A 24,409-nucleotide genomic window follows, 5' to 3' on the forward strand; every position below is an offset into this window, starting at 1 on the left:
ACCCTGAGGTTGCACACGTTCTCGTGTGAGCCTTATGCGATCTCGCATGAGTCGGGCGCAATCAAACAATCGTTTACGTGCATAGACAATAGTCTTGATTTCTTGATAAAAAAATGTCAGTTGACAGCTCGTACTCTTTTCTCCTAAATTTACAGTGCTTGCAAACACTCGTGCATACATGCACACCAGTATGTGTGCAAATATGCATGCACATGGCGGTGTGCGTCCACATGGATGACCGGATAATTACTCTATGCCGACGACGCTGTGCATGCGGCTAAAAACGCCTCGTTTCGTTACGATACTTATGACCTGCGGTGTGGGGACCTGGGATTCTGGGATCCTGGAATCTGGGGCGAACCCAAATAAAATTGTTTCCATCAGACAATCCCTCAGGTGCTTTTCACCCACCCACCAAGCCGTTTCACTTCCGTCGTCTTTCGTGATGCGTATCACCTCGCGTGTTCCGTCTCAAGGTCTCGGCCTCAAGCCCAGCCCCCGAACAGCCTCAGCTTTGGAGACCGAGAAGCCACGCCGGCGCCGGCGCCGCCCGCGCCAGCACGGGGCCTGTCCGGCCGCTGTGCGGGGCCGCCTGCGCCAGCGCGGGGTCTGTCCGGCCGCCGTGCGGCGGACAGGCCGGCTCTGCAGCTGCCGTGCCGGCCAGAGACGGCGGCGGCGGACCGATGTGTGAACGGCACGCGGCAACCGTTCATCAGCCGAGGGTCGACCTAATCGGCCGCTACTTAACTTCACGGACTGACGTCAAGGTCGCGGCGGCGGGGGAGGGCGGCGCCGCCACCGACCGGCCTCCGGCCGGCCAGTCCCCCGTCCAGGACCTGTCGTCCCGTGCCCGGCCCCTGAGGCCCGGTCACGGCCGCACCTGTGCAGTGACAGCGCCCGGGTCTGGGTACATCGCCGGTCACGGCCGGGCGCACCACTGGATGTCTGCAGGATACGTCACGGACGTCACACCCCGACGGCTCGTGAGCTTCACCTCGCCTTCACCTCACAGGGCTGTGCTGTTTCTGGCCTGTCGCCCCCACGTTCACTGGACTGTACCAAAGCCAGTCAGGTCATACTGACCTCGCGTGGACGGCCACTTCCAGGATCAAACAGGGAAGTAACCGTCGACAGTTTACGTGGGCATAACGTTAATGTATGTTGCATCACGGCCCATGGGTCAAATTTCGCATGCATCGCTGCTCACAGCTTTCGTTGCATGGCCGTTTACGGCTCAAAGTTCGGTCCTAACCTTTCTCCAGTTGCAGTGCCGATGCCTCTGACCAAAGCCAGGCAGCCACAGCTGCCTCAAATATTTGCGCTGCTGGGCACACAGGCCGTTTAACGATCGCGTGATGCCATCAGTTTGGCAGCGCATACAAGCGTCGGCTGGGTTGGCAGCCTCGCCACCCCACTTGCAAAGCGCCCAGACGCCGAGAGGCTATAATCCCGGCGTTTGTTTGCTAATCCGTTAAGCTGTGGTGGGTCGTGGGGCGGGCGCTGAGGGGCTGAAGCCATACCTCTGACGCTGGCTGGCCGGCTTGCGCGAGGACGAGTGACCCGATGTGAGCAGTTCGTCTGTGTCGGGACTCTGGCCGCCGGCAGATCTGTGACCTCTCCAGCCGGGTCTGAAACACGCCAGGGTCAGCTGAACCACCTGTGACCTCTCCAGCCGGGTCTTAAACCCGCCGCCAGTGTCACAGGGTCAGCTGAACCACCCGTGACCTCTCCATCCGGGTCTGAAACACGCCCGGGTCACCTGAACCTCCGTATGCTCCGCAGGCCGCCGCTGCAGACTAAACGATGACGTGTTTCAGGTTTCCGTTATCTCCCGTAATGTTTACTTGGTAAGCGATGTAGATAACGGCATAATGATGCGATTTAGACACCACTGTTCTACGCGAGGAGATTTCAAACGCTAAGCGTGACGACCAGGCTCTGTTCTGTTGAATCAGCATTATAAGTGTATGACAGTTGCTGCCAGTGGGGCGTTACGACGGTCCCAGATGCTGGGACGACGGCATCCTGTGCCGTCCCTCCCCCTGGCAGGCAAGGGGTGTAGTTAACGAACTATAGGGCAGGAACAAGATATACACAAAACGACAATTTTCCGCCTAAATGGTAGAAAACGATCAGAAAGCAAGTTAAATGATATATCATAGAAATCCAATCACTGAAAGTTATTACACCCTGTGAACGGCTGGTATCTTGCGTATGTACATGCGCAATGCCTGCGTATGCGTGCAGCGCAGTCAATCGTAGCTATCGATATGTTCTATGTGTCATTCTACATCACGCGCCATTTCAACTCCGTAAAAGTTCTTGAATGTTCTGCGGTGGTTAATGCATCTGTGCAACAGGACAAAGCAGCGAAGGGCTGTCTACAGACTGCCGGCGCGCGGCCGCTACACCGCGGCTCAATCCAGACTAGCGTGTCCAGTCAGTTTTCATCATGACAGCTGAGAGCTGGGAAGAAGAGCTTTCCCGCACGTTGAGACTGTCGGGAGGGCCATTTGCGCTCGTAACCATGGCTAATGGCTGCGCGGTGTGATACAACACGGAAATCTGGACGGATCTGTCTCACGTTTTCAGTAGCACAGGATGGAAAGAGTAGGTGCCGATGGATGTACCGCTGGATGCTGCAAAACATGACAGACGAATGCCTACCAGGGTGTGTTGACGTGTATGATACACATTGCTATTGAGAGACATGTTGAACAAAACAACTTTTCTCGGTGCTCGATCATGTATCTTTTAAACCATTTCATGACGGAATTTCGGCCATTGACCGTTATCAACTGTTTCATGACGTTCAAAACCGCCATGAAAAGCAAGCACGCCCTGCTCACCGGATGTAATGGGATTCTGGCCATGGACTTGGGCTCAGTGTGACGAGAGCGCCGTCTCGTGTGTGACTTTATCACTTGCGATTGCTTGGCGTCGATCAAACGCCACCGGACTCGGCCCGTAGTAATCCGTTTTTTGTTATCTATTGTTTTATGTGTGGTCACATTTTCATCGCAATCACGACCAGTATGTATAATTTTATATATATATATATATATATCTATATATATATATATATATATATATATATATATATATATATATATTATATATATATGTGTGTATATTATGTATATTTATATGTATACATATCATGTATATATATATATATTATATATATATTTATATATAAACAATATATTATAAACATATGTATATATGTGTATAATAAATATATATATATATATATATATATTATATTGTAGGCACCATGGATATGTTATATAAGCACATATATCTATATATATATGGCATGATCTAAACATATCATATAAACATATGTATATATAAATATATATATATATATATATAGATATATACCCTTTGTTCTCTGCCTCCAATTGGCGACACAATGCGCTGACTCAGCCCATATATATGCGCCGTCAAAGGCACCTTGAATATAACGGTTCTTGCATCGCACTTGTAAGCAACGCGTATGTGAGCTTTTGAGCCGACCGGTCTTTATGAACGCTCTTCACCGAAACGGTTCTAAGTCGGAATGAAGTGATGACATATCGTGCGTAGAGTAGAATGGAAAAAAGGACTGAAGGCATTGACAAGCAATTCAGCATGCAGTGATATCGAAGCAGCCATTCGGCGTGTAAGATCAAATGGCGCAGCGCTCGGTTCCTCTCGGCGGGGTGTACATCATTTCGGTGGGGGGGGGGGGGGGCGGGGGGCACATTGCCGATCTCTTCCATTGTGTGCAAACTGTTAAGCATGATGTCGGTTCTTAATATTCGTGATGATGTTTGAATGATCGTATTGCTCGATCGTCGTGCTGCATCTGAAAGTCATGTGGTCATTTGTTTGAATGCCTAAGTGTTGTATGGAAAGGAAAGGTAATGTTTATTTCGGACTTAATGACAACGTTTGCACACCATACTACGTGTTATGGTGACGCATTGCATGAGGGTGAGAATTTACAGGTGGTATTATCTACCACCTGGCTGTTGATCTCACTCCCATACAATCGTTTGCATGTCTGGATGATAAATTTTCCAGCTACCAATGCTTCATCGCCACTATGCCTCGGTCCAATTAATTAACCTTTCTCCCGACTCAAGATGGGTTGCAAGTCCTCGAGCAATGACGTACAATTGTCACTCGGCTGTCGGCGAGATCAACGCCAACTAGCTCAACCCGTGCTGTGACGACCATACCTCCACCGAACGCTTACCGTTGTTGCCATGGCGAGGGGGAAGGCTCCAGAAGCAGGTCCTCAGTGCTGTGGCCGGCCGCCTCCCACTCCTCGTCTGCGAGTAGAGCAAACAGGGCACGTCAGGCGGCAGCAGCACAGCCCAGCGGCAGGGGAGTAGCATGTTCACCCGGCATAGTCGGGACGCCCTGGTCTAAACGGGTGCGTTTTGACCCCAATGTGATGTCTGAACTGATGCATCTACAACGCATCGGGTCGCACGTCTGCGGATTCAAAACATGTTTACGAGGATGCTCGCCATACCGGTTTTGCCAGAGTTGGGCTCAAGGATATACGAAGAATAAACACGTCAGAAGGTCTGGGGACGCGTCGTCGGGTCGCACCGCGAGCTGTGGTGCTAGCAGATTGAATCAGGGTGCATGTACATCGGCTGTGTTTCGCCAGACTTAAGATTCAAAGATTGCGGGATCCATGTCCAAGAACGCAACGGGCAGATGTCATGAATCACTCGACGTCCCTTTTTCAACGCCGCGAGGTTTTTGAGCCGTGGAAAGCAGCCCGCCCTTGCTTTTCACTGCGCTGACATCTAGATTAGGCCCGGACCTTCTGGATCCACCCACTATTCACACACACTCTATATATCCACACACACTCCACTGGGGATGAAGGACGGCAGTAGGCGGCTGGCGGGCCACGTTAAGTGAACTAACAGCGTGTATTATGATTCCTCGCCACACCTGAATCGACACTGCGCGCGTCCACAGAAGGCCCGGTAGCACTACTCTCGCAGTGCTACTTGCTACATGCTACAACATGCTACTTTCCTTGACTCTGTGCTGCCGAGGCCTGGTGCAGGTATAAGCAAGGCCAACGTCCCAGCATACAGCCCTTTGAGGCAGATGTCTAGAGAAGCCTCGCACAAGCTCGCGTCTCAGCCATTGGATGCAGTTATCCCTTCGCAGCCCTGTTTAGTACACCCCAGCGTCGCGGTGCGTGACACCGTTAGTCGCAGCGGCGGGATGCTCGGCGCCGCAAACACTCTACTGCGATACGCGGCACCGTTAGCTCCACCAGTGTGATACGTGACAACACTGTCTCCGCTGATAGGATCAGCGCACCGCTAGCTCAGCTGGTGTAGGACGTGGCGGCCGACCCGCAGAATCAGGCATTCGGGTAAACGGGTCCGCCGACGCACAGTCGGCGCTGATCGCCGCCACTCGCGGCTGGGGAGCGGCCGAGGCGGAGAGCTCCACCGCCCCGTACTGCGGCGGCTCCCAGACACCGGCAGACGACGGGAGTGCGTGCGACGCATGAACAGAGGGAGAGAGTGGGTCGCAGGGCGGGAGAGATAAACGCCAGCGGAGAGATCGTGCTAAAACAGGAGAGCGAAAGAAACCGGCTATAAAGTGGAAACATAAGTTTGTTTTGGTCGGTGTCACATGCACATGCCGCTGTGTCCCATTCTCAGCGCCAAGTACCATGCCGTAGTGCCCGCTGCCCAGCAAGACTGGCTGCCTGCGAGATATGCCGCGTAACTACATACACATGAACGAAAGCCCAGCGGCATATTGCCTACTTAGCACGACATAGACCAACAAGAAACCTCTGCACGGCTATCTTCTCATCTCACGCGAGCATGCCCAGCGTGTGATTCTTGTATCCCGCTCTCACACTCGGACCGGCCCTTCAATGTCATCCAGCCGCGCCCATCCACACAACTTCTAGGGTGGTGGCACTCAGCGGGTCGGACGATGTGGATTGAACCGGACTCAACTAATAATTTTTTTTCTTAATATGCCATGTCTGTGGATCCTTCGTCGTGTTCCTGTCTGCTCCTAAGCCTAGGCTGTGCTTTCCATTCGCTTAATAGGAAAGATGGCCTGGTTGTGGTTTTGTAAAGGCATCCGAGGAGCTGATTGGCAGCGCCATTGTTTACGATGACGGGGTTTTAAGGCTTTTTGTGTCCAGCATGATGATACAATGATAAGCGATACGTGAAGCTATAAGTGCAGTCGGTGAGGCACACAGCACGCTCGCCCTCCGCTTTATCTTGATGTGCTTCGTCTCGGGGATCGCTGCGGATGCCAGTCGAGGCGCGCTCCAAGGAATGACGGTAAAATCTCCCGCCAGTGGGCACAAGACAGGGATCGCACCATGCCTCAAGACCACCACCTCAAGCGACAACATCAGGCCCTTAAAATCCATTGCCACCAAGTTGTTATGTCATGCTATGAAAAACGAAGTACCATTCTGTACGCCTCCTAAAGTATCGTCTTACGCGGATAAGATTACCATGCCACGGCTGGAAGGGGTACCCTGCCGCTGCGTACGGAGGGTATAGTATCGCCTCTCCCAGACGTGAACGCGCGCCGGCATAGTCGGCGGCAGCGTGTCGCTGGGTCCGGAGGGTACCGTACCGCCTCTCCCAGACGTGAGCCCGCGCCGGTACACCCGGCGGTAGCGTGTCGCTGGGTCCGGAGGGTACCGTACCGCCTCTCCCAGACGTGAGCCCGCGCCGGTACACCCGGCGGTAGCGTGACGCAGCCGGAGAGTTGCCGGCACCGTTAGCCAGCTGTCGGCTTCGCGCCGAGACGACAGCGTCGAGGCCCGCTGCGCAACTGGCTCAGCGTTCTCGGCACGCACCCAGAGCCGAGCGGATGAGGGGGCGGCTTCTGGGATGGCCCTGGTGGTGCCTTGACACCAGACGGATCAGGATCACCCGAGCGTCAGGCGGAGCCTCACTTTCACCGGTTCCTGCTGACCCCCGTCAGGCGTTCATTAGCAATGTTTCGTAACGCGCCATGTCACGGACGGGCGGCCCGGGGATAACCGGGGCATTAATCGGCGGGCTGGCTCGGCATAGATTTCACGCCCGTCGCCGTCTCGTCAGGACAGGAATGCCGCCTGCCAGCAATCACCTGCGGTCAATGGAAAGTGTTGTGCCGGCGGTACAACTTGTTCAGCTACAGATGGAATCCAGGAGTGAAATCGCTGATTTTCATCATCGGGTTATGAATGGTAAAAGTAGAGGGCCAGTGGAATTAGATTTGCGGAGCTGACGGCTGTATTTATGCAGTTGGCTTGAACAAAAGGTACCAAAACACAAGGCATGCGATTAATATCAGAAGACAAATGATTTCCATCAGTTACCAAGGCCCTGTACGAAAAAATGATTTCACGGAAAACTAAACTTAGTGCAGCTGCCATGCATCGCTGCGCATCATAACACAAAAACAAAGTGACGCATTTCTCTTCGACACTAAACAAATATAACAACTCTTGTACAGACGCCATCGGGGTAAGTCGGGGCATTGCTGGAGTAGCAACAAGGAAACGCAACACAATGCGTGCCTAGGCAAGTGCGTAACTAACTACCATTTTACCCCGTTGCATATCTATCAACTGACGGCCTTGCTTGAGGAATATTTGTTCATAATATATATATATATATATATATATATATATATATATATATATATATATATATATGTCATTTGATAGATCAGTGCAGCCTTCTTTTACGCCGGTGCAACTTTTGGTTTCATGCACGACCACTTCGTGCATTTTTCTTACGAAGTTGCATTTATGCAGCTTCACTTTTCGTATCTGATTCGGAATGTCATAAAGACCTGACAGGAAAACTGGAAGACAACTGGCTGACAGTGAAAACGCATATTCCTGTCGCTATACGCCTTGCGTGGGAGTGATGAATACATGCCTGAATCTAGTTTGGATCCAGCTTCTCTTTCCTAACGTTTGTTTAAAATCTTTCATGCCGTACAGGACACCTGCAAGCTTTATGATGTCCAGGGAATTTCACCAGTTGAGGCAGAAAGGCGATGTCGAAAGAGAAACATCGCACTGTGAGTAACATAGCTCCTGTCGCTACTCAGCATCGGAGTTTTACCGCGCATGCGTGCGAGCCATTTCACACATTCCATGATTTCAGCTTGAACCCTCTCGCATGGGATAAGAAAGACAAGGACTCTCTTTTAGCCAGATAATCGTTATCTTGATCAGAGCAGACTTTTCACGACCGATTCGCATTGTTCTAGTTGTAATCCACGCTATGCCGCTTGCGCTGAAGGAAATTGTTCACGAAAGTAAAATCAGATCAGGCAAAACGGATCTTGTTGTCTGAGACTACCCCACATATCACACGCAATCACGCATTTCCAATCCATGGAGGGACAAACTGGAGTTTGAAATAACTTGTCAGCATAACAGCCCTTCTTAAGGCTGAGAAGCACAGAAGAAGCTTCCAGATCTCCGCCCAGTACGGGCCGAGTTTCGCTCTCGGTGCGCCGTGCCGCTCGCCGGTGGTAGACGAAGGCCCGCCGGCCGCCCAGGGGCCGACCTCAGCAGCGGGTGCCAGGCGTCCACCGACTCCAGGAAGCCGTTGTCTACCAGCCCGCCGTCCGGCCGGGGCCTCAGAGGGCTGACCAGTGTGTCTGCCCGGGACAGCCGCTCATGTCCCGCGTGGGACAGCCGCCGTGTCAGCGTGGGAACAGCCGCTGGCGCCCCAGCGGGGGAGAGCCGCCGTGTCTGATGCGGGACAGCCTCCGTGTCCGCGGGGGAGAGCTGCAGTGTCCGCATGGGACAGCCGCCGTGTCCCCGGGACAGCCGCCGTGTCCGCGTGGGACAAGCCGCCCGTGTCCAGCGTGGGACAGCCGCCGTGTCCCCGGGGACAGCAGCCCGTGTCCCCGGGACAGCCCCCGTGATCTGTGCTGGACAGCCGCCGTGTCCCCGGGACAGCCGCCGTGTCCCCGGGACAGCCCCCGTGTCCCGGGACAGCCCCCGTGTCTGTAGCGGGATCCTGCCGCCCGGGTCCCCGGGACCAGCCGCCGTGTCCCCGGACAGCCGCCGTGGTCCGCGCGGGACAGCCGCCGTGTCTGTGCGGGACAGCCGCCGTGTCCCCGGGACAGCCGCCGTGTCCCCGGGACAACCGCCGTGTCCCCGGGACAGCCGCCGTGTCCCCGGGACAACCGCCGTGTCCCCGGGACAGCCGCCGTGTCCGCGTGGGACAGCCGCCGTGTCCGCGGGACAGCCGCCGTGTCCCCGGGACAACCGCCGTGTCCGCGTGGGACAGCCGCCGTGTCCGCGCGAGACAGCCGCCGTGTCCGCTCCGGCCCAGTCGACACGCGGTCACCGCGGCGAGGTGGCCGTGACTGTCGCCACGGCGGCCGGCGCCCAGTGACAGGGTGACGGGACCGGGCCGCCCCCAGCCAGTCCCCGCGGCTGTCTAGGGACGGTCAGTGTCGGACGGTGTTCTGTGCTCACTACTCGAATGAATGGTGACCGGAGAGCGTGCGGTTCGTGTTATGCGTGTCTGCGCGTTTGTGTGTGTGTGTGTGTGTGTGTGTGTGTGTGGTGTGTGTGTGTGTGTGTGTGTGTGTGTGTGTGTGTGTGTGTGTGTGTGTGTGTGTGTGTGTGTGTGTGTGTGTGTGTGTGTGTGTGTGTGTGTGTGTTTGCGTGAGCCTGTCGTGCGTGTTTCGTTGAGTACGTCTTTTTAAAGGTTTCATTGACACCTGGCTGCATTTCTTGGCGCAACAACCATCATGTACATGTAGGCTGGCCTAATGATTTATGTTTTCATCAATTTAATACTTGTATACTCGCATTATTTAAGATGTTAAACAGCAGCCATGCGTGTACTTTCCCATATCATTCGCGTAAATACTCACAGATGGCTGATGTGCGATAATATTCACATGCAAATGTAGCCGTGTAGGTAGAGCATGATTACATCTCAAGACAACCAACCAGAAAGATTTGAAACCGGTGCGGTGGCGACCTTCACCGTCTGTGTCTTCGCGTATCGCCAGCTCCATCAGGTGATCGGCTTCGGCGCAGAGGGGCCTCGTCAGCGCTCGGCTGGTCGGTGAGCCGTGGCGGCGGCCGGCGGCGGCGGCGGCCGGGGGAGGCCGGCGGAGCGGACGGCCCGGACTCAGGACAGCTGTCGGCCGCCGCCGCCGCGCCCGGCTGCTGTGACGGCAGGCAGGCGAGCCGGCCCACGCGGAAGAGGTGACGCCGCCGGCGCACCGGGACCGCGCTGTCGGCAGGTCGGTTACCCGACGCCCAATTTGTCGGCTCATGGGGCGAGAAGAGCGGGCGCCGCGGGGCGCGGCCGCGCGCCGGGGAGGCGGAGGCTGCACCGCCGCCCGCGGAGGGGGCGGTCCGGCGGTGCCGCTGCCGCCATCGCTCATTAGGACCGCGGCCGACCCTCGCCATATCCGTCGCCAGGGGTCAATTTTCACCCGGCAGCGGCCGCTTCACCTCCTCACCTCTGGCAAGCTCGCGCAACTGCGCCGCTTCCCATGCGGCATCCGTCTGCGCATGCGCTTCACCAGCGGGAGAAAGTGGTCGCCGCTCGGAATGATGAGGTCAACGTGAAGCGGCTTACGGCGCCGGGGCCGCATGGCACCACGGCCGCCAGCCGGCAGGAGCGGGCTGCCGGCTCGCCCGCGCTAGCGCCGGCTCGTCGCCAGCACTCGCCGAGCGTCGAGAGCGTAAAGAAAGTGCCCGCGCCGAACGCTCATAAGGAAGAGCACGGAGTTTCACCCCGTCTGCCCCCAGTCAGATTTCGCCTTTTCCATTGCGTAACGGCAATCAAGGAGGCGGCATTACGAGCTGGGAGATGCGCGATCTCGCCAGGAAGGCTCGGCTGGGGATCAGCCGGTCGGAGGAGGAGGCACTCGGCCGCACAGCTTTCGGCACTGCGTCGAACGCATCCCGCGCTCCTCCTCGCCGGCCCGGCGCGGGCCGGCCCAGCCCAGGGAGCCAGCTTAACGACGGCCGTGGGTGCCGTCCAGGGACACCAAGTACTGGGTGGCGAGGATTCGTGCGGAGAAGTCCCGTTACAGTCGCATGCTTGGGGTCTGGGGGAGGAATCTCACTGACACCTGTGTGACGTTGCAGAGAATTCGACTTCTGCAAAACTCAAGGCTGGAGCAATGTGTCAGGATTCATTTGGACTTTAACCAGCCATATCATGCAACTTAATTTGGACTGCAGTAGCGGGTTGGGCCAGAAGACAGCAATCACAGCCTTGAGAATGGGACTGTTTTCTGGGACTTATTTTTTTTAAAACTTGTCATGGATTTTGCCATACAAAATGCAGCGCATAGAGGGGGAAGGGCGCGTTGTCGAGACATTAACTATTTTGTTATCTCCAAAGTGGTACCAAACTGTTGCTCCCTATCTTCTACCTAGTAATGTACCGCCGACAAGCTCTTAATGCTGCGAATATGCACCGTCACATACACACTGACATCACGTGGGGCGTTGGCGGCCTGACGGTCAGAACCGTGCGACCGACCGTCGGCCGGGGAGGATTATGGCGGCCGACGGCTGTGGAGCCCCGCCCGGCCGCCGGCTGAGGAGGACTCGGGTGGCCGACGGTTGGGGAGGCCCTCCGACCGTCGGCTGAGGGGGACTCCGGCGACCGACGGCTGTAGAGCCTTCCCCGGCCGCCGGCTGAGGAGGACTGCCGATGGCTGGTGGGGCCCCCTCCCCGGACCGTCCTCTGAGGGGGACAGCCGATGTTTGGTTGAGCCTCTGCCGGCCGACGGCTGTGGCTCTCCACGGCTGGTGAAACTGATAGTCTGACCAGCTGATGCCCGTCAGCTGGTCTGACAAGCTGGCGGAGCAGACGGCCGCTGGACGGCGCGGAGGTGCGCTGCTGTGCTCAGCGGCGGCTCGCGACCGACGCCGACTACGCGCAAGCTCGAGCCCACGGGACATACTTTCATGGTCCAGTCAAAGTCACGGACCGGTGGTGTCAGGAAGCAAGAGGTTCCTGCACCTCACGATGCGCCTGCACCTCCCGATACGCCCATCTGTTCGGCCTGGGCGTCAGATAGAGACCGCTGCGCGGACCCTCTGTGCACATCACGTCATCTGGTCGGACCGGATCTCAAGCCGTGTGAAGCCGTGCACGGCCGCCGCCTGCAGCGTCACGCCGTCCGCTCCGCCGGCGGCGCATCGCCGGTAACTGTGCACGCCTCCCCGTCATCTTCCCGAGCATATCAGCGCCAGGCGGCGCGCCGGTACACGGCGGGCGCCGCTCGTGCGGCACGAGTCACGAAGCCGCTCTCGCCCGCCGTGCCGTGTCGGCGGCCTGGGTGGCACGCCGGTCCCCGCGCGTCGTGGTCACGGGCTAGTCATCTGCGGTCTCTTCGCCTGCCGATCTCCTCCTGTTTGCAGTGCCGATCCGCAGGCGTCTGCAGTCATCTGCGGTCATCTACAGTCGTCTCGTCAGCAGCCATCTCTTCTGATATGTTCTCATCGGAACATATCATGTGATCTCACCTCATCTGCAGCGGCTTCGTCAACAGGCCGCACCTATCGCAGCCGCTGTCATCCCACATGTGCATTTCAGCGTGATCTCACCTCATTGCTTCGCGTGTGCAGGTAACCGTAATTGCTGTCAGCTCATCTCGTTTGCGGCGAGGTCTGGCTCAGGGTGCCCATCGCTGCCACGTTGGACTGTTCGCCAGGGCGGCGGCAGGCGGGCCAGCCCGGACCAGGCCGCCGCGCCCGCTGACACGGCCACTGTCGCGGGAAATCGGCCAAGCCTGTCCTGTCGCGGACCGGCGGCGTCGCCGCACCGGAAACGCCGCGAAACCGGCCGCGGCGCACGCCGGAGATCGGCGGCGGCCGGACGCCGCTGAGAAAGCGGCCGGACACGGCGGCCATTATCGACAGCAGCGGCCGGGTCGCGGGTCACGTGACAGGCGCGCTCCATTGTGTCTGCCGTGATTCCTCGGAGCGGCGGCCTGCAGGGCCTCCGCCGCCTCCAGAGGGGCGCCCGCACCCTACCACGACAGTGAAGGTCGGTGCGGCGGCGCCTGTATGCGCGGCGAACGCGCCTGTACGGGCGGGTGAGCGCGCTGCATAACAATGAGGCCCGCATTGTTCGCGCAGGTACAATGCACTGCCTGTGTCGGGGGCGCTGCCCCTGCAGGCGGCCCATTGGCTGTAAGTGAGGGGTTGATGGCAGCCGAACTATGGACAGACGGACAGGCATGTAGACGCAATTTTCTTCAAGGAGACGCTCAAGTGTCAAATTTTCTCCGATCTCATGCGAATTTGGACTAGATTTCTGCGGCGAAATCACCTAACATATAACGTTAGCATCGTGGCTCATGGGAAGCGAAATCCCATTTGTGCCTTTTCTTATTGGTCACGTCCACATGGACAGCTTCAGTCCGCCACTGGTAAAGAACCGGAGCGATGACCAAAGCTAACGCCCCGGCGCTCGTCTTCCGGGTAGTCACATGTTCTGGAACAGTTTTGAAATTGCTGACAGACCTATAAAATGACCCGAATCGGATTCCTTTCGTCGGCGCACCAAATGCCGTAAATGGGCTGAAAGGAAGCAATGGGACGTTAACGTCAGCGTTTGAAAAGGGCCGACACGCTTTATTTTGTCATTCTCGGATTTCATAAGTCCGTGTCACAAGAAGAATGGCGGGGTTTCATCACACATCTCATGTCTCTGGGACGACAGAACACTCCCGCTGCGGCCGACAGAGGCGGACAGCGCTCCAGCCCAATAGCGGCTCCCACTCCGGGCGAGCATTGCGCCACCGTCGCGGCCGCGTCGAAAATGGCACAAGGTCCAAACACCGTACACATGCGCCGAGTATTCGCTTCATAGACAGCTCAACGGCCGTCAGCGTCCAGTGAAACGAGATGCAGAGCTCTCCTGCTTTTTAACGGAGCTCGGTGGATCTGGCGAGCGCATAATTACAGCCGGCAATGGTGGTCATTACGCCGGCGACGTCAATGCCAAGCAGCAAGGTAGCTCGGAGACTCTCACGCCGCCGTAGGCATATCACGACCGATTTGAACCGCACAAGGCTGGTCGCACGAACGTCATGGAAGGCCAAACCCGTCTCAGTGGAGGACAGCGCCCTTGGGGCACTTCTCAGCATAACAGCCGAATCCATCACGCACCATCACGACATGCGCGCTCTGTGGCTCTCAGACCCGTATCAGATTAGTCGAGACGATCCATCCGTGCCGCTCTCCAGCAGTCGCAATCCATGCATGGCTAAGACAAAAGTAAAAGTGTCTCTGCATGAAGCAACGAATTAATTATTTGTCGGTGTGGCGGCGCGGGCGCGGCGAGGGTGCGGCCGGTCCTCTCAGACGGCCGGCTGGCAGCCGCCCGGGCCGCCTGACCGGCGGTCACCGGCCGGCTCTGGCGTAACGGGCTGCCGTGGGCGTGTTTCATCACGCCGTGACGGCCGGGGTCGACGTCCAGTCTGCAATCGGCCGCGCCGGCGTCCGGCCCGGTCGCCGACGTCGCTGACCCTGGCGCGGCCGGCCGGCGCATGCCGGTGTCGTAACGCCGCCCGGGAGGCGGCCTGCCCCGCCGGAGACTGGGTCACGCGCGGAGGCCGCTCCCGCCGACGCCGCGCGGCCTGTCGAGGAATTCGCCCCGCTCCGGACGCTCCGCGCCGCGGTGGGGACGCGGACAATGGCGCCATTATGGACGCGCGGACGAGACGTCCCGCCGAGTGCTACCGTTTAGTGCTGGCGCAGACAATTCCAGGTAATTGTGCGGTTTTGCCTTTCAGTTTGCAAACGTTACGTGACACGTGACGTGACGTGGCGTGCGTGACGTATTACACATGCAATGCCATCTTAGAAACCCATTTCAGAGATGTTATATGGTTACTCTTGGTTTCCTTGAATTGATCGTAGATTTGAAATCGCAGACGTCTCTTGTAAAATTAGGTTATTTTATCTGCCCGGCAACACTATATCTGGACGTCATGACCATCGATCCATTAATTTTTGAGAAAACTCACGTGATCAGATTTTTTAACTGGCACATCTGTGACTGAACAACCAGCTGAGCCATTCCTATAAAGTTACGCTAATTACACCATTGTGAGTAAAACGTTAACCATGGTTGAAGTAATTCCCACCATTAATAGAACACATTGTTAACGTGGAAGTACGCGCCGGGGCAAAAAGCGCACCTGCCGGCCACGAGCTCACACGGAGAGACCGCGGGCCGCCGGTGTCATGAGACTGTCGACGCCAGGGGATGATTCCCGCCTCGGCCCTGGACCGGTTCCACCTCTCACTCGGCTCCGTGAGTCCAAAGCCGCGCTGCCAGATCCGGGAGGCAGAGTCTCGGCAGCAGGAGTGAGGGGACGAGACTTGGAACTGGACCCGTGCGCCTGGGTCCGGGAGGCGTGGCCCGGAGATGGGAGTCAGAACAAGAGGCCGTATGCTGAAAGGTGGAGTTGGCAAGACAACTCGAAGGCCGGATCCAGGATCTGGAACCGGAGCCAAGCGCCGCGATTGGAACCTGCATCTAGGAGCAGCAGACGGCTCCAGGAGCCAAAGCCGGAGCCACGAGCTGGAGTCTGAAGCCTCGACAATTAGCCAGACCTGGAGTTGGAGCCGGGAGTTTTAGCCAGGAGCTGGAGCTGAGGGCCTCAGCCAGGAGCCGGGCCGGAGCCGGACCCGGCCGTCGCGCCGCCGACCCGCTGATGGATGTCCGCCGGCCGGCCGGCCGGCCGCCATATGGCTCACTAAGTGTAGCGGACCGTGCGCGGGGACGCTCACCCCGGCGCCGTCACGGCTGGCTGGGCCGAGACGCGACCCGGCCCTGTCGGCAGGCCGGCCCCTCGGCCCGCCAGCCCGCGCCGTCGCCCGGAGCCGGCCGCCGCCGGCCGGACGGCCGCAGCGCCGCCGCCACAGACGGCTGGAAGACCAGCACCAAATGCCGCTGATTACGGTTTGGGGGCGGGCACGTGGCATGGTTATGTTGCGTCGCATGGTGGGAGTTGAGACCTTAAAAACCGGGCTTTTCAGAAATGAGGTAGAAATTTAGGTACACGTAGGACCTGCGCTGCGTTCCGCTAAGGTTTTTTTCTGGGGATCATTGAGGCTCCGAACCCGTTTAAATATACGACCGGGCATAAAGACAACCCCACATTCGGTCGATATCTTGTTATACATCTGGCCAGGTAACGGTTCAAGTGCGCCTGGAGACAGGAACTCCTAACCACTGCTGCTGGAAAGAAATGTTTCCTGCGAGCCGAACTGAGCCAAGTAAATTGCGTGTCTCGCTGAGCAGAACGCGATCGGGGAATCCGGCCAGTGTTGTCTAAAATCGCACCACCGCATCGCAGGCAACAGAAGGTGAACTGCACAGCTGCCCGCTGCACGTGCGTCAAGGAGACGGGCGTGGCCGAGCTGCGCACGCAGCCAATGTCACAGCCAGCTCTACTGCGTCTGATCCGCGGATGCGGCCTCCGAGGCGGCGCCGCAGGTTCAGCCGCCGGGGACCGGCCGCGTAATGCGCCGACAGGTTCTCGGCAGGCGAAACCTTCACCTCAATAGCCCGCTCCAGACCAAGGTGGAATGAGATAAGTCCACTCCCGCCCGGCTTTGGTCGTGCTCAGCGCGACCTAGAAAAGCACGGCAGGCGCAGGGCAAAGCTTCATCTAAACATGATTCCAAAAACGGGCCCTTCAGCGCAGGCCCGCCCTGTTTGCTGCGGACGACCGATGGCTGTCTGCAATCAACCGCCATGGTCGCGAACAAGATATTGATATCTGCCCGACGTCCAACACGTTAAGCCTCTCCATGCCACAAACGACGCCCGTCGACTTGCCGTCAGGCCGGTGTCACCTAATTTCAAACCAGTTAGTAAGGTAGCTTAGCTTATTCCCGAATCCAATTGCTGTGGGCTTTTGCGCCGCCTGGATTCGAGTCCTGCAGATTGTGAAATTGTCGCCCACGCAGCCGGCGCACGTCAGCTGGTCGCTCTTTTTAGAGTTCTATCAGATCGTCCACTCTCTAGCCGTCGCTCAGAACCTGCTTCGGTCCACACCTCAATGGTAGCTCAGGAAGTAACCTAAAAATCTTCCTGTCCTTAGGCACGAGAGTATCAGTAGTTAAGTCTGAAAAATTAGCATAGAGATTATGATAGAGACGGACGGAATGAACCCCAAAAATGTGCGAAACGTTACCACCAATGTGTCTAATCGGGTACCACATGCGCTCATGTTCAATATCAAATTAACGCACTAAGGCACCTGAATAAAGGACAATGTCTAACAATTGATTTCAAATTTATACCTAAAACTAATAAGTAAATCCAACAAAAGGATTTTTCCGTAGCTAGCGAATTTCCTATCTGCCTGACCATCTTGCCATTTTGCATCGCAGCCGGCGCCTTTCAGTACAAAATAGTTCTGTGTCGTGTCTTGTTTATTTCATCCAGTACAGTGGCAGTACGTTAGTAAGGATGTACCAGTAGTAAGTAGCGTTAAGTAACCAGTAGTAAGTAGTAGTAAGCTGTCAAAGGAGGAAATCCTCTTAAATTTTATCTGGCCATTCGCCTAAGGATATTCCCCAGCATTTCGCTTCGGGTAACACGGAACTATAAAGTCAATCAGGACACATTGTCTAACATTGAAGGTACGGATATTAGCACAAAAGCCGGGCAAATATGCGGAATATTTTGCCCTAGCCGTGGGAGGCAAAGATAGACTGAAATAATGACTGTAATTCCGTGAATCCGAACATGCCACACTACACTTTAGCGCATGTCCTACTTACGACATGCGTAAGATAATCAGTGATCCTGGCCGGCGTCCGCCTGGCAAAACAGCAGCATTCATATTCCGCGGACAGGTGTCGGCACAGCTAGTGTGGTAAGTCATCATGCCCCTGGATCCTAGCAACGGATCCGAAGATCTGAGATGCAAACGTAGTCGATAAGAATATCAATAAGGACATCATAAGACCGGGCCCCGCCTTTCGGCTGCCGGATCCTGTCTGGTTGCGAAACACCGCGTTAAAGCATGGTGAAGGCTGAAACAGACTCTATCGCACACGCGAGAGCAGGTTTATGACCCGGCCGGGTTACAGTGTGATTACATTGTGCCGAGCCGCTGCAGCCCAATGGTCGAGCACTGCGAAGTCCGAGGCCGCGGTCACGCACTTGGCGAGGCCAGGGTCGTGGCCCGGATTCGCCGGAGCGCGCCGGCGACGGAGCGCCGAGTGACCTCTAATCAAACCTCCGGAACCTCGCAGTCCAGTGAAGACGGACAATAGGCGCGGCCTATTACTCGCTAATAGGCATAATGGACCGAAAGTGGCACGTTTGGTTTGTCACTGGCTCGCGCGTCACATCGAAGACAGCTTTTCTAACGGCCACGCGGGTGACGCGTGTATCTGATGAACTGGTTAGATCCCGTCTACGCTGAATTCGTGCCTTAGTCAAGCCATCCCTTCGCTTTGAGCGAGCAGCTCACAAACAGGAGATTGCCAACACCATTCGCCGTCGTTGTCGATCTGTGTTTTCTTCCATACCGATGCCGGGCACTCCCCGCCCGGCTGCTTCAGACCAGATTCCGACTTTGACAGACCAGACGGAGTTAGCCGGCAACGGGCTGCATATTCTCTAGCTCAAGGTGATCCCTAGTTGGGTTGAAACGACAGGCTGATGTAGTCAGCTTAACCGTCGCCAACCCAACGGGCGGCTTAACCCCTCGCTTTTTGTCGGAGATGTCTCCGGAACGGTTCAATAGATCGCAGGAAAATTTCGACTTGTCGAGCTCCATCCTTTTCACACTTGAACAGCGAGTTTCAGTTTCCCACAATATCCGGTCGCCCACCTGTGGCCTGATTCCCAAAGCCCTGAACGACGAAAACGAGGAGAAGCCTCACTGCACTACGCATTCTCAGCTTTGAGATCACCGGATCTTCTAATCCACTCGTTCTGAAGGTGAGAATGCGCTATGTCTGCACGCTATCAATGCCCGCGGCCTTCCCTAAGGTCATGCAAGACCACGTCACGTGAGACGGAATGCTGACCGTCACCTGAAACTTGCTCTTAAACACGCTGTGCCATGAATATCGAGGAAGTGCCAATGCCATCAGATGCCACGGTCAGGCCATGTCAAATCTTCGAAGGCCTCCAATATATTGATAATAGTTTTTACAACTTCGGTCGTCCGTACCGTTATGGGGCGGTCAGACTAGATACCTAAATAGCCCCAACTCACCGCACACAAATCCCCGAGAGAAAGTGGTGCATACTCTTACTTGTATCAGTTTTAGCCTGCGCCTTATGCAAATCCACGTGCAGACGGCAAAAAAAAACCATATGACCTCGTTTAATCTAGCCTGACATGTTAACCATGGGTGGTGTTGTAAATGGCGCAGTAAAAAGTGAAGAAACTTGTGGAGTTCTCTCGCCGTGTTTATTCTTATTTTAGCACACCGCATATAGAATCGGCAAGGGGTCGTTCTAGCGGTCTTATCAACGTATCCCAGGGTGCATACAAAGGCCAAACCGGCGGAGATGGTGAAGCCTGACGACATTTATCATCTGGTTATTCAGCTATGTTCTATCACCCGGGCACCAGCACGCATACCGTTACGCCCACTCCTGCTTTGCCTCACGCTGTCTGCACAGCCAGCTGTCCCACGTCATGCGCCCTATTCAGCGCTTTGTTCAGGCGGCGGCCAAGAGCGAAATGCAGTCTTCGTAAAAAGGTCTGGGCCGCGGCCGTAAAAACCTCGACCCGTATTGAACTCCTGACCTGCTCGGCCCGCTGCAGCGTCGCCTATCGACCGGTTTGGCGGGGCCCCTCCGTTCAGCTTCGACCCGAGCGGCGGTGGCGTGACCATCCCCGCCGAACGCTCCAACCCGCGCCTAATGGGTGGCCGCCGGTCAGCCGCCGGCCGGCGCCGGGCCCCGGCGGAGGAGCCCGCCGCACAGTGCGCCCGCCGGTGGCGCCGGCTCGCGCCGCGCCGCGCAGCGGGGGCCGGATGGCCACTAATGACCGTCGGCAGCGCATGCCACGGTCTCGTGCTGTCGCATTGTGAGCGCTTCCCCGGCCGTGTGGAGCGCGTGATAGGCACGCCGAGCGGAGCCGGCCGTTCAGGCGGCGACCTTTGTGGCCGACCCGGACGGCGCGGAAGCGGTCCGGCCGGCCGGGGCATCGCCCGCGCCGCTGCCGCGTCACAGCTTCCGGCCGGCCCTGCGCTACGACTGGGTCACCGCTCGGCGCCGGCCGGCCACGCTGCCGGGCCCCGCTGATTCACCGCGTCCGACCCCAGCGGCGGCAGAGGCGCGTCGGAGGCTGGCGTGTCACGCCCCGCGCGTCGGCCCCCGCCGCTTTGTGCCACCCGCACGAGCGCCTCACCGGCGCCAGTGCACCGGCCGGTCGTCCGGACCGTTGCAGCCTGCGCACCAGCGAACTGCATGCGGTGGGAGGAGTGCCATGACGGCGGGGTGTCGGTGGCGGATGACTCTACCGGCCAGTACAGGCGGCCGAGGGATGACCCGTGCCAAGGGAGTCCGCTTTGTCTGGATGAGGATGTATCGCCGTCACTAAGCCACATCAACCACATTTTTATCGCCACAGAACCTGATACGCGTGAGAACCCGGTGGGTTTCCACAACAGGGCGGCAGATGGACAGCTGTCGGACCGAGGGATGCAGCCCAATACCGTCACACTACTGTCACTGTTACATGCCACGGGCTCGGCAGCCGGAAGCCTCCCCACCGCCGCCACCGTCTCTATTTCCTGCGTGCTCTCTGCGTGCTCTCTGCGTGCTGGCATGGCGCGCAACCTCCGCTCCCCTTCCCACGGCCGAGCTCTACTCTCCCGTGCAAAACAGATCACTGTATTAATTTGTGTTTGACTACCATGCATTTCTGCTTTTACGTTGTGGCATTCGGTCACTTTTTGACGCTCGTCGACATTTCTTTGGCCATGGCCACGTCACCTGACTGCGCCCCCGGCGTCCAACCCTGCAACGGTCCGCCGCAGCGCCTCCGGCGGCTCCGTCGCGCAGTCCCGGTCCCTGGCCAGGGAGCATGGCGACGCCGGTCGGCTGCACTGGCCGCGCGGCGTCAGCCGGAGCCATTTGGCCGGGAGAAAGCAGGGCCCTCGGCGACGTCTCACGCGCCAAGAATCTAGGCAAACTCGGAAACATTGACCCATTTGCCGGGCGGCCGGCAGCCGGCTCGGGTGGGCGAGGATCCACGCGCCGACGGCTGGTGTGAAGGCTCTGGCGCGTGTGACCGCACGTGACGTGCGCCGCCGCCTGGCGCCGTTACGAGCATCGAGAGTTGACTCGGCCGTCGAGTCCCAGGCGGCCGTCATTGACCCGCAAAAACTATTGGGGCTCGACCGCAGTGCGGTCGCTCCGCCGTCGGGGGCGCCGCTGGCGGCGGCTGCGGTGCCACCTCCTGCCGCCGCCCGGGCCTGCCAGGCCCCTCGGTGCCGCTCCAAGTGGGACGGCGCACGCTGGGCACGGACGGTTTCCCTCTGTTTGGCGGCGTCTGGAGGTCCCAGACCCAGGGGAGCAGGAGGCGCGCGCGCCGAGCGTTGACCGCGTTAAGCACGGGCCGTAGGCGAATCGCCGTGGGAGTGCGCCGTCGACCAGTGAGTCATTCACTAACGCCGCTACGGTTTTTGTCTTTCGTGACTGGTGATATCTTAGAAAGTCTCGGATTCGTATGAGCTGCTTCTGCAATGGCCTGCCGCTCGAAAGTGCGACGGAGTTACAGTCGTTGCGCACAAAACCACGAACAGCAGCATGTCGCGTTTGGCATGCGGTGCTGCCTCCTCCCGGCGCTCTTTCAAACTGGTTAATTACGCATGCATTCCGTGCTGCCAGACCATTTGCGATAATTGCCTGACGCACAGTCGTCCGTACCACAGCGACTTGCATACCACGACGACCGTTTAACGAGACGCACTCAGTCTGCGAAACCTGTCGACGCATCTGTTGGTCCACGCTGTGAACCAATATTCAGGACGAGCTCCCAAATGCAAATATTCGTCGACAAATTGTGGGGTTTCATACGAGGAGTGCGGCCACCGTCCCCGCGGGCAACACGCGGCAGCCGGTCAGCCTCCAAGAGCAGCCGGCGGGTGGAGCGCGAGCCGAGTTGACGAGGAAGCTGGCGGTGACCCGAACGGGCCGCTTTCCAAAGTCGATTTGCGTGCCGGACGTTGCATAATCATGACAGATCGGCACCAAGACCCAGATGGCGTATAGATGGCTCAGCGAAATCCGTGCGGCAGGTGATTATGTCTTTGTCACAGAGCCCGATCTTCCCGCTAGCTATAACCCATGCAACAAAACATTCTATGGCAATTTGTCTTTGCATGCTTTCGAGACTCGAACCGTAAACTACACAGTCATCTCTCGTTTAAATTTCTGGGCGACGCGGCAGGATTCTGCCGCGCTGTACAGGGATCAGACAGCGCGGGGCATGTTGGGAATGGCAATGACTCGGCGGCTGGCGCTCCCTGTGGGTCAAAGGGTCAGGGCTGGCCCCGCTAGACGCCCACGGCCGCCGCTCCAGAAGCGCCAGTCACGCAACGCCCGGGATCGCGCCCCATGTCGACACGGCAGCACGCGGCCGGAGGCTACGCACTGCCGGCCGGATCAGGCGCCGCTCGCGTACCAAAGTCGTTAACATGTCACGGGTGAGAGAGGACCGCCTAAATAGCTAGAGATGCCGGAATAGGCGATGAGAAGGTGGGACCGGAGGCAAGTGATGCACTCGACAGCCTCACGACCACAAAAACGCCGGACAGTGATTTGAGGTGGGGTGGGCCTAATATCGTATGATAGGGCGATCTTAATGACCCATTTGGCGGCTCGTTGCGGGAAGCGTTATCAGATGACCTCACGCCTCACCAGAGGCGTTGCACCTGTCACCTGGGTACTCCGGGGTGTACCGGGGTGTTCTCTGTGGCCTGTGGACTGACCGATGGTTGCTATCAGGTGATCCGAGGGAACACCTGGAGAGGAGCGGTAAGGCGATCAAGGATCGCCTGATGAGCAGCGGCCAGATGATCTGGCTGCTCACCTTCAGAGGTCGATCTGGGGACCCACCTGGGGATGAGCGTTCGAAAAGCCCGATGACTCCCTGAGAACAAACAGTCAGGCAATCTGAGGATTTGCCTGATCAGATGTTCCCCGATGATCTGGGAGCTCACTCGATGAGCAGCGACCAGGTTATTTGAGGAATTTGCCGGGGCGGAAGTGTTGTTATGACCTGGGGACTCACCTGAGGAGGACCGGTCACGGTCGCGGTGGTCCGGGCTGGGTGCGTCGTCGGAGCCGATGCCGCTGGAGTCCTCCTGGACAGGCGTCTTGCCGACCGGGGCTGGGTCAGTGTCGTAGTCGCGCGGCGGCAGCAGCAGCGGGCCAGAGTCGCGGCCGTGGATCTTGGTGCGGAGCTCGGCCGCCAGCGAGTCGTACAGCGAGGCCACCGGCGCGCTGGCCGAGCCCGAGCCGCCGATGGACGGCGCCGGCTGCTGCTGCTCCGGCTGCTGCTGCTGCTGCGGCTGCTGGTGGTGCTGTTGCTTCTGCGGGGGCGACTGCTGCTGCTGCTGCTGCTGTGGCGGTGGGCCGGCCAACAGGCCGCGTTCCATCAGGCGCGCCTCGATCTCCTGGATGTGCGCTCGGTTGTCGGGCCGCGCCGCCAGCGTCTGCAGCTGGCCGGCCAGCAGCGCCGCCGTCTCCGGCGAGTCGCAGCGGTACGTGTGCACGTGCACCGGACACTTGGTCACCGGGTTGAAGATGAGCAGGATACAGCTGACGATGTCGCGGTCTGGCGCCGGCTCCTGCACGGCGTACGTAATGGCGTGGTCGGGGATGAAGTGCTTCACCGGCTCCGTGCGGCCCTTGCCGTTCTTCTTGGGCACGTGCTGCACGATCTTGAGGCCCTTGTCGCTGACCTGCAGCGTCACCTTGGTCGGCTCCACGTGCTGCTCCTTGCGCATCAGCTCGTCGACCACGGGCGCCACGAACTCGCGGCCGCGCAGACCCCGGCTCTCGAGCGCTCCCAGGAACCAGACATAGTAGGAGGCCTTCTCCACGTCACGCGGCTTGTTGGGCCGGAGCGCCATGGCGCCTCGGTGGCGGCCGCCGGCGCACGTGAGGTGGACGGTCGCAGGCCGCTGCCGCTAGTCCGCACGGCGCCACGCTCGGGGCACCAATGGCTTCCATAGCGGTACAGGCGGCAGGCGGCGACCGGTGGCGCCGCCAGCGGTCGCTCACGAAAACGGACCGCGCCCGGCTGTGCAGAATGGAGGTCGGAAGGGCATCGAGGGGCGGCAGCGTGCGATGTCGCATGCAAATTGGACGTTAGTAATGGTCAGCATCTGGAA

General features: G+C 58.0%; 1 protein-coding gene across 1 annotated transcript in view; it reads right to left on the reverse strand.

Moving 5' to 3' along the window:
• Positions 1-24,224, reverse strand: part of LOC119111348 (uncharacterized) — a 25,268-nt gene extending 1,044 nt beyond the window's left edge. The window contains exons 1-4 of the mRNA XM_037235163.1: positions 23,582-24,224; positions 23,305-23,539; positions 4,247-4,322; positions 1,521-1,628 (exon numbers count right to left, since the gene is read on the reverse strand). Coding sequence (XP_037091058.1) covers positions 1,521-1,628; positions 4,247-4,322; positions 23,305-23,539; positions 23,582-24,148 — 986 coding nt within the window. The 5' untranslated portion in view covers positions 24,149-24,224. The remainder of the gene's footprint in view (positions 1-1,520; positions 1,629-4,246; positions 4,323-23,304; positions 23,540-23,581) is intronic.
• Between the last annotated feature and the right edge of the window lie 185 nt (positions 24,225-24,409).

This window comes from Pollicipes pollicipes, unplaced genomic scaffold (assembly GCF_011947565.3).
Source record: "Pollicipes pollicipes isolate AB1234 unplaced genomic scaffold, Ppol_2.1 Scaffold_7261;HRSCAF=8764_pilon_pilon_pilon, whole genome shotgun sequence".
Taxonomy (NCBI): Eukaryota; Metazoa; Arthropoda; class Thecostraca; order Pollicipedomorpha; family Pollicipedidae; genus Pollicipes; species Pollicipes pollicipes.